At 40.9% G+C, this 14063-nt stretch overlaps 1 protein-coding gene across 2 annotated transcripts in view; it reads right to left on the bottom strand.

Annotated features, from left to right (window-relative positions):
• Positions 1-14063, bottom strand: part of LOC141777261 (laminin subunit alpha-3-like) — a 72065-nt gene that overhangs the window by 32847 nt on the left and 25155 nt on the right. For both annotated transcript variants that reach the window (XM_074651361.1, XM_074651362.1), the window contains exons 11-29: positions 13621-13671; positions 13449-13496; positions 11498-11632; positions 10247-10381; positions 9000-9134; positions 8421-8555; positions 8004-8056; positions 7397-7496; positions 6498-6550; positions 5977-6082; positions 5564-5663; positions 4996-5152; positions 4271-4409; positions 3932-4074; positions 2879-2982; positions 2280-2436; positions 1698-1861; positions 1461-1569; positions 1274-1371 (exon numbers count right to left, since the gene is read on the bottom strand). In XM_074651361.1, coding sequence (XP_074507462.1) covers positions 1274-1371; positions 1461-1569; positions 1698-1861; positions 2280-2436; positions 2879-2982; positions 3932-4074; positions 4271-4409; positions 4996-5152; positions 5564-5663; positions 5977-6082; positions 6498-6550; positions 7397-7496; positions 8004-8056; positions 8421-8555; positions 9000-9134; positions 10247-10381; positions 11498-11632; positions 13449-13496; positions 13621-13671 — 2122 coding nt within the window. The remainder of the gene's footprint in view (positions 1-1273; positions 1372-1460; positions 1570-1697; positions 1862-2279; positions 2437-2878; positions 2983-3931; positions 4075-4270; positions 4410-4995; positions 5153-5563; positions 5664-5976; positions 6083-6497; positions 6551-7396; positions 7497-8003; positions 8057-8420; positions 8556-8999; positions 9135-10246; positions 10382-11497; positions 11633-13448; positions 13497-13620; positions 13672-14063) is intronic.

Below are 14063 nucleotides of genomic sequence, written 5' to 3'. Positions count from 1 at the left end.
TATGTGCTTGTTATTATCAATTTAGGCGACATAATTGTGTATCACGATATCTCGATATATGATTTCATCACGACATGATTTCATTGAAAGACGCTAATTTATCATATTGAATTATCGCCCAGCCCTACTTTCCAGAAGATCTTTAATATTCTGTAAATATGGAAGCAGTGTTTTGTAAAATGGAGAATGCGTCACCAAGTATTTGAATAGGCGGTAAATTAACATACAGTAGAACCACTTAAATGCAACAGCAAACATTTTAGATGCTAAATAGTACACAATCAGTTTAAAGGCATGAACATAAAGCGTGTGTCAATTGCATATTAAGCCATCAACACATTCAGTTTTTCTTTCAAGCATGCATACTTGTATGTTATCTTAAGCTTAATTAAACAATTTACTTTTGCTTTCAAGTAATTCTATGACAGCATATTAGGACCATTGTAGGTAAAAAAAATAAGAATTACGGATCCGTGGGACGGAGGTAATAATACGAGAAAAAACTCAGAAGTCGTAAATTTACCAGAAAAAAACGTGGATATTCTCTGAAACTAAAGTAGCAAATTTACAAGAAACAACTCTGAAAAATAGTAGAGTGCTTAACCGTGGTAATGAAAAATAGTAATAAATACCAACACAACTTTAGGAGCAACAAAATTCAGACGGTGGTTGGCGTCACCACGTATTTTTCACTCGTAAATGTATTACTTTAAATCTCGCCAATTATTGATTTTTTTTCTCGTAAATTTGCTACTTAACTGTCAGAGAATATCCAAGTTATTTTCTTGTAAATTTACAACTTTAATCTCTCAAATTCTGAGTTTTTACTCTGAATATTACCCCCCTCCCCGTGCTCTGTTATTTATTTATTTTTACCTGGCAATAATACGCCGTGGTACAAGTTCTTTTTGTGACATATTTTCTTTTTCGACACTGTTCAGGGTGAATTACACAGTAAATGACAGGACTGCACACTGACAGCTATAAACATATGTTTAACTGTAACATCTAACCTGGTCTTAGGTTCAGAGTGAAGGTAGATTTATGTGTGACATAGAGAGAAAGAGAGAGTTTGACCCAAAGTTCAGCCTCAGGTAAATGACCTTGAACAGCTGGAGGAATGTGGAAAACACACTCTAAAGCAACAACATAATACAGAGGTGTAGTCAGCATCATCTCCTAAATTACAGCTTACATTTATGGGTGTTGAAAGGGTTTCTTCATGATTAATGTTATTAAAAGCATGCAATGGGGTTTATTCAAGGTGACCTACCTGTCTTGGGTGAAGCGGCCATGAGTGGAGACACACAGCACCTTTGGGTCCACATACTCAATGGAGAACTCTTCTGCAGGGATTGCGTACACTTTATACTACAGAGAGAAACAAATGCATATTAAATTGCATGCTGCTGTCTAGTTTATGAGCTATTATGAATCTTTTGTGGAAACATTTCCCTCACCAGCAGGAATGATGTAGTGGACGTTTGCAGAAGAATCTCCGTCTTGTGATCAAGCTGCAACACTGTCACCTGATTACTGCTGTCCACCGCCACACTCCGGCACAAAAAGCTGAAAGGGTTAAAGACACGCAACAGCTGAAAAACATACATATTCTACAACTTTCTAGCTTTAAAACACTATTATTTTTCCAAGTTGTAAAAATGTTTTGGAAGCTGAAGCAACACATATAGACTCACCTGAAGGCACAACTGTAAATGTTGGCCCTGGCTGGGATCTGGCCACCTGACTGGCCACTGATGAGTATGTTAACATTTTGGACAGCGTCCACCTCGCTGGCGTACTCCAGGACAAGAACGTAAGGGCCAGGACGAGGCACACGTAGACTGAGCTGGAGCTGCGACTACAGGACACAGATCATTTTATCAGTTTATTTTAATGAACTCTAATAAAAGGACAAACTACTTACGGGAGATTAAAAAAAAAGCAATCAGTAAACGATTATAAAAATGTGTTTAAGTAATGACTTAAAGGTACAGTGTGTAGGATTTGGCGGCATCTAGTGGTGTGGTCGCAGATTGCAAACAACTGAGTACCCCTCGGATCACTCCTCCCTTTCCAAGACCGCGGTAACGTGAGCCGCCGAGTACAAGTAGATATGAAGGGCTCATTCTAAGCTAACGATTATTTTATAGCTTTGTGTTTAACCTAGTCATGCTTTAAATGTACAATACCGAAACCAAACTCTGAATCAAATACAGCAGTAATTGGTTAAATCTCTATAATGTATGTAGGTGTGTACGTAAATCCAGGCCTTCTACCTGTCTGCCATTGAGAGCGGCCATCTCAGGGTGATCTGGGGTGGGACGGCGCACACGAGCCTGCCTCCTCCTGCGCCCGCTGCGGCTGGACAGTTTTCCTTGTGAGCCCAGAGCAGAGCTGAAGCCGTCCATGCCCACATGCTTATACAACAGACAGCTGAGAAAGAGAGACACGGGCATAGTCAGAGTCAGCAAGAATGATTAGAGATAATTACATGATCATTCTGTTTTAGTTGATGAAGCCAAGTCTGACAGATTCATAAAACATTTCTTAGTGTTAATGCAAGGAATATTTTTTGAATTGTTGATTGCTATCTGTTTTGTAAACTCTCTGCTAATGTAGTGCATAGTATTGAAAAAATAGCTGATTTCTCTCCTTACCCTTTGGCATGTAGCAACATGATAGACTTCTGTAGGTTCATGTTAGTTTAAGTTGAATCAAGCCAATATTTGTATATGGAAAACTTGAGCAGTGGAGTGCAGTATGAAGAAAAGAATGGATGGCTATGAAAACAAAACCTACCTGTGTCATGCATGAGTGATGAGTATGAAATACAGACAGACCTTAAAAATACTGAAGAGACATTTTAAAGACTTACTTTGTATCTCTGTTTGCAGCAGGTAAGTATGTGCAGGGCTGGGTGATCTTCTCCTGCAGCAAAGGTGCCTCATAGTAATCACGGGGCAGCAGCACTAAATAGTCCTGGAGAGTGAGAGTGACAGCGTGTACTTTAGTATTCAGTCTATTGCACATCATTGTTCATTTTGGCAGCTATTATAGATTTAGTATTAGTCTTTAGACAAAAATGCTTATTAGTTTTAGTAATTTTTATCCTTAATAGTTTTAGTTGACGTCAACTCAAACGTTTTAGTCCAATTTTAGTCGACGAAAAGTCATTACATTTTAGTCAACTTTTAGTCAAAATGTTTTCTCTTTTCATTTTCTCACCTATTTTTTAATTGACTAAAATTTCCTTTTTTAGTCATCAGATTATATTGATCATTTTAGTCAACCTAGTTGAACCAAAACAAATAATTTTGTCATTTTAGTAGTTAACTTATTTCACATAAGATTTTATCATTATCTGATGAAAAACACAGATTGAATGATTAAGAAGGCAGCTTTGCTACTCCGAGTCCTCCTGACTGCGCTCATTAGCTGTGAGAGCCAATCTGCACCGCCCCACATGCAAAAATATGCATTGATCAACCACCCGAACCCGACCTGCAAACCGCAAACTTTATGCATCATAGTAGCACAACTGTCAGGACTGAGATAAGGACAGAGACTGACTGAGCGCCGCCGCCGGCACGGTGTGTGTGTTTGAGACAGAAAGAGAGTGACAGAGAGAAGGGAAGACATGGTGGGAGGTGACGGAAATAAAGAGAGATTTTGGTAAAGTTTTTATTTTTTTAAACTACATTTTAGTCTTGTCTTTTGTTATCAACAATATTGCATATTTGATATCTTCACTGTTAGTGTTTAATGACGTCGGTTCCGACTCGTCTCATTGACAAACCTATTTCGTCATAATGTAGTTTTTGTTAACAAAATGAACACTGTTACATTTGATATTTTTCTCCAATGAACAAATGAACAAAGTGTAATATTACACAAGAAGACTCAATTCATGTCTTCCTCATATACTCACCAGCAGAACTCCCTCTGCCCTGATGTGAATGATCCATTTCCCCGGGGTCAATGCAAAGGGCTCAGCGAAGCCCTCTCCTGGGACGGTGAGGAAGGATGGGGAGGGACTCTTAGGGAATATTACTTCCTTACTCTGATCTGACCCTAAGGAACAGCAAGCATAAATGTCTGTAATGTCACACACTCACAGATGACGGGCGGGACATTATCAGCAAGGGACACATCACGCACGAGCTTAATGACACACAGGAAATGGGTAATTTATTGTATTTATTCAATGATGGGTTAGATATGATGGAGTGAAATGTAAGAGCTGATTCAATGTCAGAGGCAGCCTCACCTGCAGTGCCTCTGTTATCGGTAGCCTTGATGCTACCGGTCACACTGGTGCCGCTCGGGTTAGTGAACCGCAGAACCACACGGAATAAGTGCTGCCTCTCATCTTTTGGGTCAACATGCACTGTTACTCTGACTTCACTCTGCAGGGATGAGAGTGACACACAGCTGACTGCAATGGCACGGGTTTGAGTAGACGATGAGGGTATAATGTTAAGAGCAAAATCACGTCAGGTGGGCAGAGAATGTAAGCAAACAGAGCGGGTTAATCAACAGACAGCAAGCAAGAAAGGAAAATAGAAAGGCAGGCCCTTCACTTACAGTCACAGCAAGACTGAGAACCAGCTTCGTCCACCACCAAGATCCTTGCTCTCACTCGAGCTCTCCCCTTTCTTTGAGGGGTGGAGTAGCGCATTACAATATGGAAAAGGCCAGGAAAGCCAAGGGTAAGCGTTAGGATCACCTTCGGCTGAAGAGAGATAGTGTTAGTTCTAAGAGAGCTCCACAATCCCACATCAGCCCTGATATAATAGAAGGTTGTGTGCTTGAAGCAGGAATACCAGTGCAGAGGTAAAAGAAAAACAATCATAGTTGCATCAGAATAGACCCAAAAAGGAAGCTATAAGGTCATTATAGTGGCAGATAGTCCCCAAAAAAGACTGTAATTTATAAGAATAATCACATCAGTGTATCAAAAATATCAAGGTACTGTTGTGAATATGTACTAACCTGTGCAGGAGACATTACAGCATAACCTCTCCAGCTGAAATCTGGGAACTCTTGGGGGTCATAGCCAAAACGCACTGGTCTGGCGTTTGGCGTGGTGCCATCCTCAACCTCAAACTTCAGTTGGTGGAGAGTGGGGATATAGTAGCTCGGTGCCGGCCTAACGAGGTGCATGAAAGGTTAAATGATGTTCTATTTGCAAAGAGAAACTATTTCATGCTAAATGTTGCCTGAATCCTAATGGTACGTGTCCACAGTGGCGATTTTTGGCGAGAAATAAGCCATGCAGTTACTGAATCTGTCTTCATTTTAGATTGACAACGGTTAAAACGTTTTTCGTGAGTTTCCAGAGGTTGTGAGTCGTGCTGGATGTCCCTGATTTGCATAAAGTAGCCTTGCCCTCAACTTTATGTAAATGGTGAGCGGCCAACGTGACGCCCCGTCTCTCGAAATGCAACCAGAGTGCATTGCACGGTTGCTTGCATAGACAATGAATGGGAAGCGTGGAAATGACAGATTCTGTGGGCACGTACCATAATGCATCATGACATTCAAGACAGCCAAATCTTACTCAGAGCATTCACGGCCAACTATATTCTTCCGACACCGACACTGTCCCGACGTCTCATCGCACGCAGTGTCAATGGCACCACCTACATCACACTGACAACCTATCAGGGAGAGTAAAAGTCATTATATTTGATTAAAGAGTAACTTAATACCAGACCAAAGGCAGTGTGTCTTTGCCCTCTCTGGTTGAAAGTAAGGAGTGTGTTGAACTGTAACCACCCCCAACGATGATGTCACGGTGTACTGACCACCTTGAGTACACTTATACTGAATGTCAATGCAGTCTTGAAGGTAATAGCCTGCATGTTTATTCACTATTCCTCATATTATCATGTGCTATAGTATCACAGTTAACAGTACATACTATGTAAGTGAGTTGTGGTGTTAGTAGTTTGGTTAAGAAGGATGTCTTACCTTCACAGCCAAAATACTTCTTTTTCTGCAGCAGGAAGTATCCATCCTTACAGGTTTCACATGCATGTCCACATGCATAAGGCTTACAGTAACACTGTCCACTTTTCTAAACAAACAGACAATCAGGAGAATATAAGATAAACAAAATACATGTTACAAAATCATGGCTGAGATATTCAGTCAAGACACTGTACGATAACTGTTTAATCTGAATCACAATTTGGCCAGATCCCGACCGAATTTACTGTCTTTAAGAAGCCGTAGCAGGCTCAGTGTTAGAGCTGGAGTGAAGCTACTGGTATCATATGAAACTAGAAAACCTAAGGGAAGGAAGCTAAATAATGCTGCAAAGTTAGACTAAATATTGGCGAGGGGGAAAACTCGTACATCTACTGTTGACCTGCTATCTCCCCCTAAATGCCCGCTGTCCCCCGTAAAAAAAGACAAAAACAGGTCTATGGCGGGTCTCTTAGGGTTAATAAATGTGCATCAGTCACTGCAGGTAATAATGAAATACTCACCTGTTCACACTCTCCAACACCACTCAGAGTCCCCTTCACATCACACCGGCACTCTGGTATGAGACAGAGAGACAGAGAGAGAGGGGAGAGGTTATGAAAGGATAAAGGGGGATCTACAGTGAATAGACTCTGATTACAGGACTTTGTCACTTTCATGGGTGAAACACGACGGCACAAAACCCCACAATCTTCAGAGATCTGCACATCAAAGGTCCAGGGGAGCTCTACTGCCATGGCTTGCTTTCAACAAAGTGAAAAAAACTTCCCCTTAATGTCCGGCCACAGTCAACCAGAGGCATTCTTAGGATATTAAAAGCTCTTTTTTCCCCTGTCTTGTGTCTTCAAGCAGCGCGGTAGTGACAACATTCTTGTTCTGTAACATTAGACAGGTATCTGGACAAAGCCTGAAGCTGTTCCCTTCACCAGCTGGATAATGGGAGCCACCTTCCCAAAACTAAGCATTTTCAGAGGATTAGGACAGAGTTATTTTTCTGTAGAGGTGAAGTCCAGAGGTATTGTTTTTAATGGGTACTCATTACTGCAAAGTCACAGCATGAAAGCTCACAGGTTCACTTGCAGCTCCTTTATTTATGTGTTATTCCTCTGACAGCTCCCCTCTGAGGGACAGGAAGGCAGATCCGGTCTTGTTGACAGGAGTAATGTTGACATATCCTCTGGGTAAGAGAGGCCAAGACCCTTATCAGTTCCTTGTCAGATTGCTACTGGTGTTTTAATACAGTGGGAAAAAACGAGGGCAGTGATCAGAATTAATACTCCTGGACAGAAAAATGAAACTGGGGCAAATCTGACTGACAGGAGATCAACTAAGTACTTTCTTTTTTCTTATTTTCTTTCACCGTTTACAAAATTAAGTCAATAATAGTTTTCCACTCACTTACCTATACAGCCACGAGAGTTGTCTGTAGCCAGACTCCAGTAGAGAGGTTTACACCTGTCACACAGGGTTCCCTCTACGCTTGCTAGGCAGCGGCAGGAGCCCTGAAACCACAGATACGGAATCTAAGTGTTGTGAAACTGGTAGCTACTATAGAAAGTCAAGTTTTATTTGCTTAAAATCTGATTGATTGAAATCAGTTGCAAGTGCCTGCATATTGTGCTGCAGTGCCAGTTTTCTGAATGACTGGACATTTGCAGTTTTTCCTCCTTTCAAACATAGCATATGTTCCAAAACAGAGCGGGAAACAACCTTCCAGAAACTTGTTTTTCATCCTCTGCAAAAAGGAAGGAAGTCTCCTTTCCTTTATTTTAATTGCATTTACATTTCAGGGGGAAAAAACACTTCCTTGTAAAAAATCTGCTGGAAGAAGTTTTAGCAGCACAGCTGTGTTATCAGTTATACAGCTTTGAGGTAATGTAAATCCACACCCAAAAGGCCCAGTGCTGGATTTAGACTGTGACCACTTTTGTTATCAAGGCTAATAAAAACATTATCAAGGTTGGGTTTTTGCTAGACAAGAAAATTACAGTTAATTCAGGGTGACGTACCGTTTGAGGATCAGTGAGCTCAGTTCCTTTTGGGTTACACACACTGATGGGGGCTGGAAGCACAAAATAAATCCACAACAAAGTAAAAAAAAAAAACTTTAGTAAATCAGCTAATTGTATTTTTACTTTCTGAAGTGCATGGAAGTAAACATGGCCCAAAGTCAAATCGTTTATATTAAGGGGGACTGAGAGAGGACTATCAACACATTAAACAAATTATATCCTTCAACAATTGGACATTAGCAGTGTAGGGCAGTCTCTGTCGGGTCTGTGTGGTTATACTGTAGTAGCCTGGTGTCGTTTTCAGGCAATTTAATGAAGGTAAACACAGTGAACGGCTGTGCGTAACGGCACAGCACTCTAGCGTAGCACTTCTCAGCTGCTAACTGCTGCTTTCATTTATGATGATGTGGTTACCTGAGCACTGGGGGAACCTGAGTCCAGAGGCACAGCGGTCACACTGCTGGCCCACCACCCCTGGGAGACACAGACACTGACCCGACAGTGGGTTGCATATGCTGCCATATGAGCCGTCCGGTGAACATCGACAAACTGGGGACAGGAAACAAACTTAAGTATGAACTTCAAATATAACTGTTATCATCATTATGGTTAGGTGAATCTGGTATGAAAAAAAGGGTTTAAAATGACTCCTGTTTTTTTTCCCAGAATCTGATTTCCTTCAGTGATTCCCAGTTGTCTATTCTTGGGAATGTGATTCCCTAGAAGGAAGATGTCCATATATTTCTCATGCTCCAACTGTGTGTGAAACGCTGTGTCATGCAGAATACATAAACATAAATAAAAGTGGATAGCAACATAGGGTTTTTTACAGGATACTGTGGGAGAATGAGCATGTTTGAGAGAAGACGCCACAGTAAGCCCTGTGAAACCAGCAGCAAAAATTTTTTTCCACCAGCACTCAGATCCCATGCACCCAATTGGTTTATCTGTCGTAGTTACACTGGTGGACATAGAGGGATTAAAGCCACTCACCAGCACAGTCTGGGTATCCATAGTAGCCTGGTGCACATTCGTCACACTCCTGCCCCGCGTAGTTGGGAAAGCAAATACACTGACCACTTGGACTGCACACACTGTCGGCCACACCGGCCCCGTCACAGGCACACGCTGGAGGAAGAGAAAGAGGCTCGTGAGCTGCTGCTTTTGCAAATTTGCACACTTAGACCATCCTTAGGCACCGATCAGACAGAGTGCGTTTTAGCAACCTGGGGCGTTTTCAATGACAGTGAAGCGTTTTGCGTGCTGCTTTTGGGTTGCTAAGCGCCTCGTGTTTTTCCACTCTGTGCGTCTCATATTTTTACAGGAGCACCTTGAAGAGCTGTATGACTTTACCAACCATAGTTACCATGATTTGAATACCAAACAGCAGGCTTGGAGGCAAATCAGTGAGGTAATTGAGATTTTGGGTAAATTGTTTTCATTTATTTAAACTGTACTATTAACTATTTGAGCCACGTACGGTTCATGGTCTGTATTAAGGTAATGTTAGCACTCATTTGGTGGTTACGTAGCAACAATATAAAATGTAAAGACGCAGCAAATTGCAATAAAAGCTCTGTCTAATTGGGCAACAAAAAGGCAGTGCAGTGCGCCTTGTGTTTTCCACCTGCAAAACGCACTCTGTGTGATCAGTGCCTCATTCTTTATTAGAATCAAAATAATCAATCATCATTCATTTTATCTGTATAGGACAGCAAGATTCTTTAAAATTAGCATCTAAAAAACACCTGTATTCATTTATACAAACAGCGTGTAATTGTTAAAATTACATAAGCTGATGATAAAATAAAATAGACTCTCTTGGTCTGGGCTTCTCAGGAAGACCATGTTAGAGCTTCAGGGTTCAAGTGTCAAAAGTCTTACGCTTAGATTTTACAATGGCCAAATACATAGCGCTGCTTGAAGTGTACTTGCTCCAGAAACTAGTGCAAGTAGGTTCATGCAAACAAAGAGACACTTTTCTGTAACAATAAAGCACAAGTTTGCAGGACAAACTGTTAAAATTCTTGGCACCCCAAGCCTCACTGTGTAACTGATTGCATTTAGTCCAAAACATCACTACTGGCTACGCTGCCATGTGGAAACAAGTCCCCATTTCCTTTTCTGGCATGCCGTCTTTGTTTACATCTACATTATAACAATCTATTTCCAAATAAAGGTCATGTTTCATAATCATTCAGTTAGACTGAGTGCTCATTAGCATGGTGATTCTTTCTCACCCTGGCAGTTTGGGAAGGAGTGGTATCCTGGTCGACAGCGGTCGCATTGCTCCCCCTCCACACCCTGACGGCACAGGCAGCGGCCTGAAGCATCGCACACCCCGTGAGCCGTCCCTCTGTAGTCACATATACACTCTGTGCACAAACACATTAGAAATGTTTATTTGAACAATAAAAGTAAACAAATTAAATCCTAACTAATAGAAATTCAAATGAGTAACCCTGTTGAACCCTGAAGCCTGCTTATAAATGAGCCTGAGCCCCTTCTCTGGTGCAGCAGCTGAATAACAGGGAATGACAAATACTTCCGTCAGTTGTATTCTCATATTGTGGCACACAGTGGTACGGCTACACTGGTGCCCACGTCTTGCCAAGCCTCCCCTGGTATTGGTATGTGAATAGACTTGGCACTAAGACAGGACAGCCACCAGAGAGACTGCTGCCACAGTTTACTTTGCCCCTAAGTAGCTCCAAATACTAAAATCGACTTTTCAAAGGCTGCTGATAAAATTCCTTCTCAGTCAGCACACAAGATTAAAGATACTTTCTTCAGTCAAGTTAAAGGAACGTTATTGTTTATATTCTCTGACAAATGATGACAGAGGGTTAAAGGTCTTTGTTTTAATAGAAATGCTATAATAATGGGTTTCCCAGCTTGGAGGAAACCAGAAAAGGGAATTTAGAAGAGGGGCAATAACTAATAATAGACTGGTTAGTTCTCACAGTCCCACTAATGCTATCCGGAGAGGACAGAGATCACTTGAACTTAAATCCCAGCTGACGGACATGATAATTTAAAACCACCAGAGTGTTTTGCTCAACAATTGCAACAGATCTGCTGTCACTGAGCAGCAGATTTACTCATTCTGATCATAGACTGTATATCAGAAGTGGACGTAGTTTGTGGACTGCTGTTTTAAAACTTTGATTTTGGCATTTTGGCCGTCGGCATCTTTTTTTTCATCCATTTTTGCAACCAGAAGTGACACTTTTCTGTAACAATAAAGCACAAGCTTGCTGGACAAACTGTAAAAATTCTTGGCACACCAAGCCTCACTGTGTAACTGACTGCAATTAGTCCAAAACATCACTACTGGCTACGCTGCCATGTGGAAACAAGTCCCCATTTCCTTTTCTGGCATGCCGTCTTTGTTTACATCTACATTATAACAATCTATTTCCAAATAAAGGTCATGTTTCATAATCATTCAGTTAGACTGAGTGCTCATTAGCATGGTGATTCTTTCTCACCCTGGCAGTTTGGGAAGGAGCGGTATCCTGGTGGACAGCGGTCGCATTGCTCCCCCTCCACACCCTGACGGCACAGGCAGCGGCCTGAAGCATCGCACACCCCGTGAGCCGTCCCTCTGTAGTCACATATACACTCTGTGCACAAACACATTAGAAATGTTTATTTGAACAATAAAAGTAAACAAATTAAATCCTAACTAATAGAAATTCAAATGAGTAACCCTGTTGAACCCTGAAGCCTGCTTATAAATGAGCCTGAGCTCTTTCTCTGGTGCAGCAGCTGAATAACAGTTAGTTAGTTCTCACAGTCCCACTAATGCTATCCGGAGAGGACAGAGACCACTTGAACTTAAATCCCAGCTGACGGACATGATAATTTAAAACCATCAGAGTGTTTTGCTCCACAATTGCAAGAGATCTGCTGTCATTGAGCAGCAGATTTACTCATTCTGATCATAGACTGTATATCAGAAGTGGACGTAGTTTGTGGACTGCTGTTTTAAAACTTTGATTTTGGCATTTTGGCCGTCGACATCTTTTTTTTCATACATTTTTTGCAACCAGAAGTGACATGAGAGGGTAGAGCTAATGGTGACTTCAAATGAAACTCGTGAACACAATATGATTAGTGTTTAAGTGGTTAAGTCGTGGAGAACACCGCTGCTAAGCAACGGCAATATTAACATTACTGTCGACGTCTAGAAGCCACAGAGGGTAACAATTTAGCAAGCTAGCAAGTGGGTAACATAATGCAGTAAATGCAGAGGCATAATGACAGAGGATAAAGATGAGGCAGGTGGGAATATCAACATTTTCCTCAGACATATTAAAAAATTACAAAGAAAAACAACATACGACTAAAATTACAATATATTAACTTATTATGCATCAAAACTAACTTCCATGGCCTCCGCCATTTCTTACAACGTCAACAAAAATGTTACAACTCGTTAACTCGAAGCTTTCAGAAACTTTCCACTTACGAGGTTGTGAATACCACATTAGCGGGGCGTTCATACGGACTCTTCCCGAGAACACGGTAAACATGACTTGCACCATACGTACAGCCGAACACTGAATAAGGCATTTTATAAATGACCAAAATGTTACAATTAACTTTCATGAACTGAAAGTTACTGTGAAAGACGAAAACATGGACAACACCCAGACCGGAGAACGCCGTTGTAGCAACTTATCAATCATAAGGTAGCCACGCCCTAAAGCATACCTTGCTTTATGATCTATATGACTCTAAATGGGACCATAATTTACTAAATGAACATCATGCTGTATTGAATAAGACTTGAAACTAGAGATTGAGACCATAAACTCATGTTTACAATGTTTACTGAGGTAATAAATCAAGTGAGAAGTAGGCTCATTTTCTCATAGACTTCTATACAATCAGACTTCTTTTTGCAACCAGAGGAGTCGCCCCCTGCTGGATATTAGAAAGAATGCCAAGTTTAAGTCACTTCAGCATCGGCTTCACTTTTTAGACCCGGAGGTTGCCCACTGATTCTGACATTGTCATTATATAATACAATCATAATATACTACCATTTCTGTTTTCATAAGGCCTACAAACATTATCTGACCTTTAGTCGCGCCTGTATACATCTTTATGTCTTTATTGATTGACACCTGCCACATGTTTTTAACATTTAACTCATTAGAAAACCAAGTCAGACTCGAAGGTGCCTTACATAGCCCTCTAAAGCCCTTTTTAATAACCTTGGCTGCCTGTAAGTAAATGTGACTCAGGTAACAAAAAAGTCAAAGACTGCCCTGTAAAAGAGCTCTTCAAGAGGATACAGTTTCAGTCGGTTTTTTTTGTTTTGTTTTAGATACAGTAAATGCAAATCAGAAGAAGCAATAAAAGCAGTTAACATAGCATAGCCGTGTAAACACCTTTATAGTAGCACAACATATCAGGTGTAATAACACTCACGCTGACAGCTGGGTGGGCCAAAATAACCCAGAGGGCAAGCGGTGGGCCCTACACAGAGAGAAAGGAAAAAGGATGGAGAAATAAAGAGGATCAGTAACAGCATTTTAAATGATTGTTTAAAGACATCTGTCAAGCTAAATTGTGGAATGAGACACTGAATGATTGAACTTACCCACAATAGGTCCCACGGGGGATTTGGTGGTAGTCTGGTATACGGGATATCCTGATTGCAAATGAAAGACATGGAATTAAGACCTCCACTGACGGGAAACTGTGATCAAGTAAAACCCCAAGTGTCAACTTTATTTATCTTAGTGGAGCATTGCTTTTGCTGTAAGATTTTAAATCTACATTTAAAAAACCATAAACAAGAGAACACAATGGAGTTAGAGGTAAACGTTATTAAAGTAATAGTTCGACATTTTGGGAAATATGCTCATTCATTTTCTTGGTGGTTTCGGTAACTTTGAACAGAGCCAGGCTAGCTGTTCCCCTGTTTCCTGTGTTTATACAAAGCTAAGCTAACTGCTACATATCCAGTATTAACATAGAGACAGAAGAATAGTATCAATCCTCTCATCTAACTTTTGGCAAGACAGCAAATAGGTGTTTTCC

Source organism: Sebastes fasciatus, chromosome 11 (assembly GCF_043250625.1).
Source record: "Sebastes fasciatus isolate fSebFas1 chromosome 11, fSebFas1.pri, whole genome shotgun sequence".
Taxonomy (NCBI): domain Eukaryota; kingdom Metazoa; phylum Chordata; class Actinopteri; order Perciformes; family Sebastidae; genus Sebastes; species Sebastes fasciatus.
The sequence above is the reverse complement of the archived record's forward strand: the minus strand, read 5'-3'. Positions and strand labels throughout refer to the sequence as shown.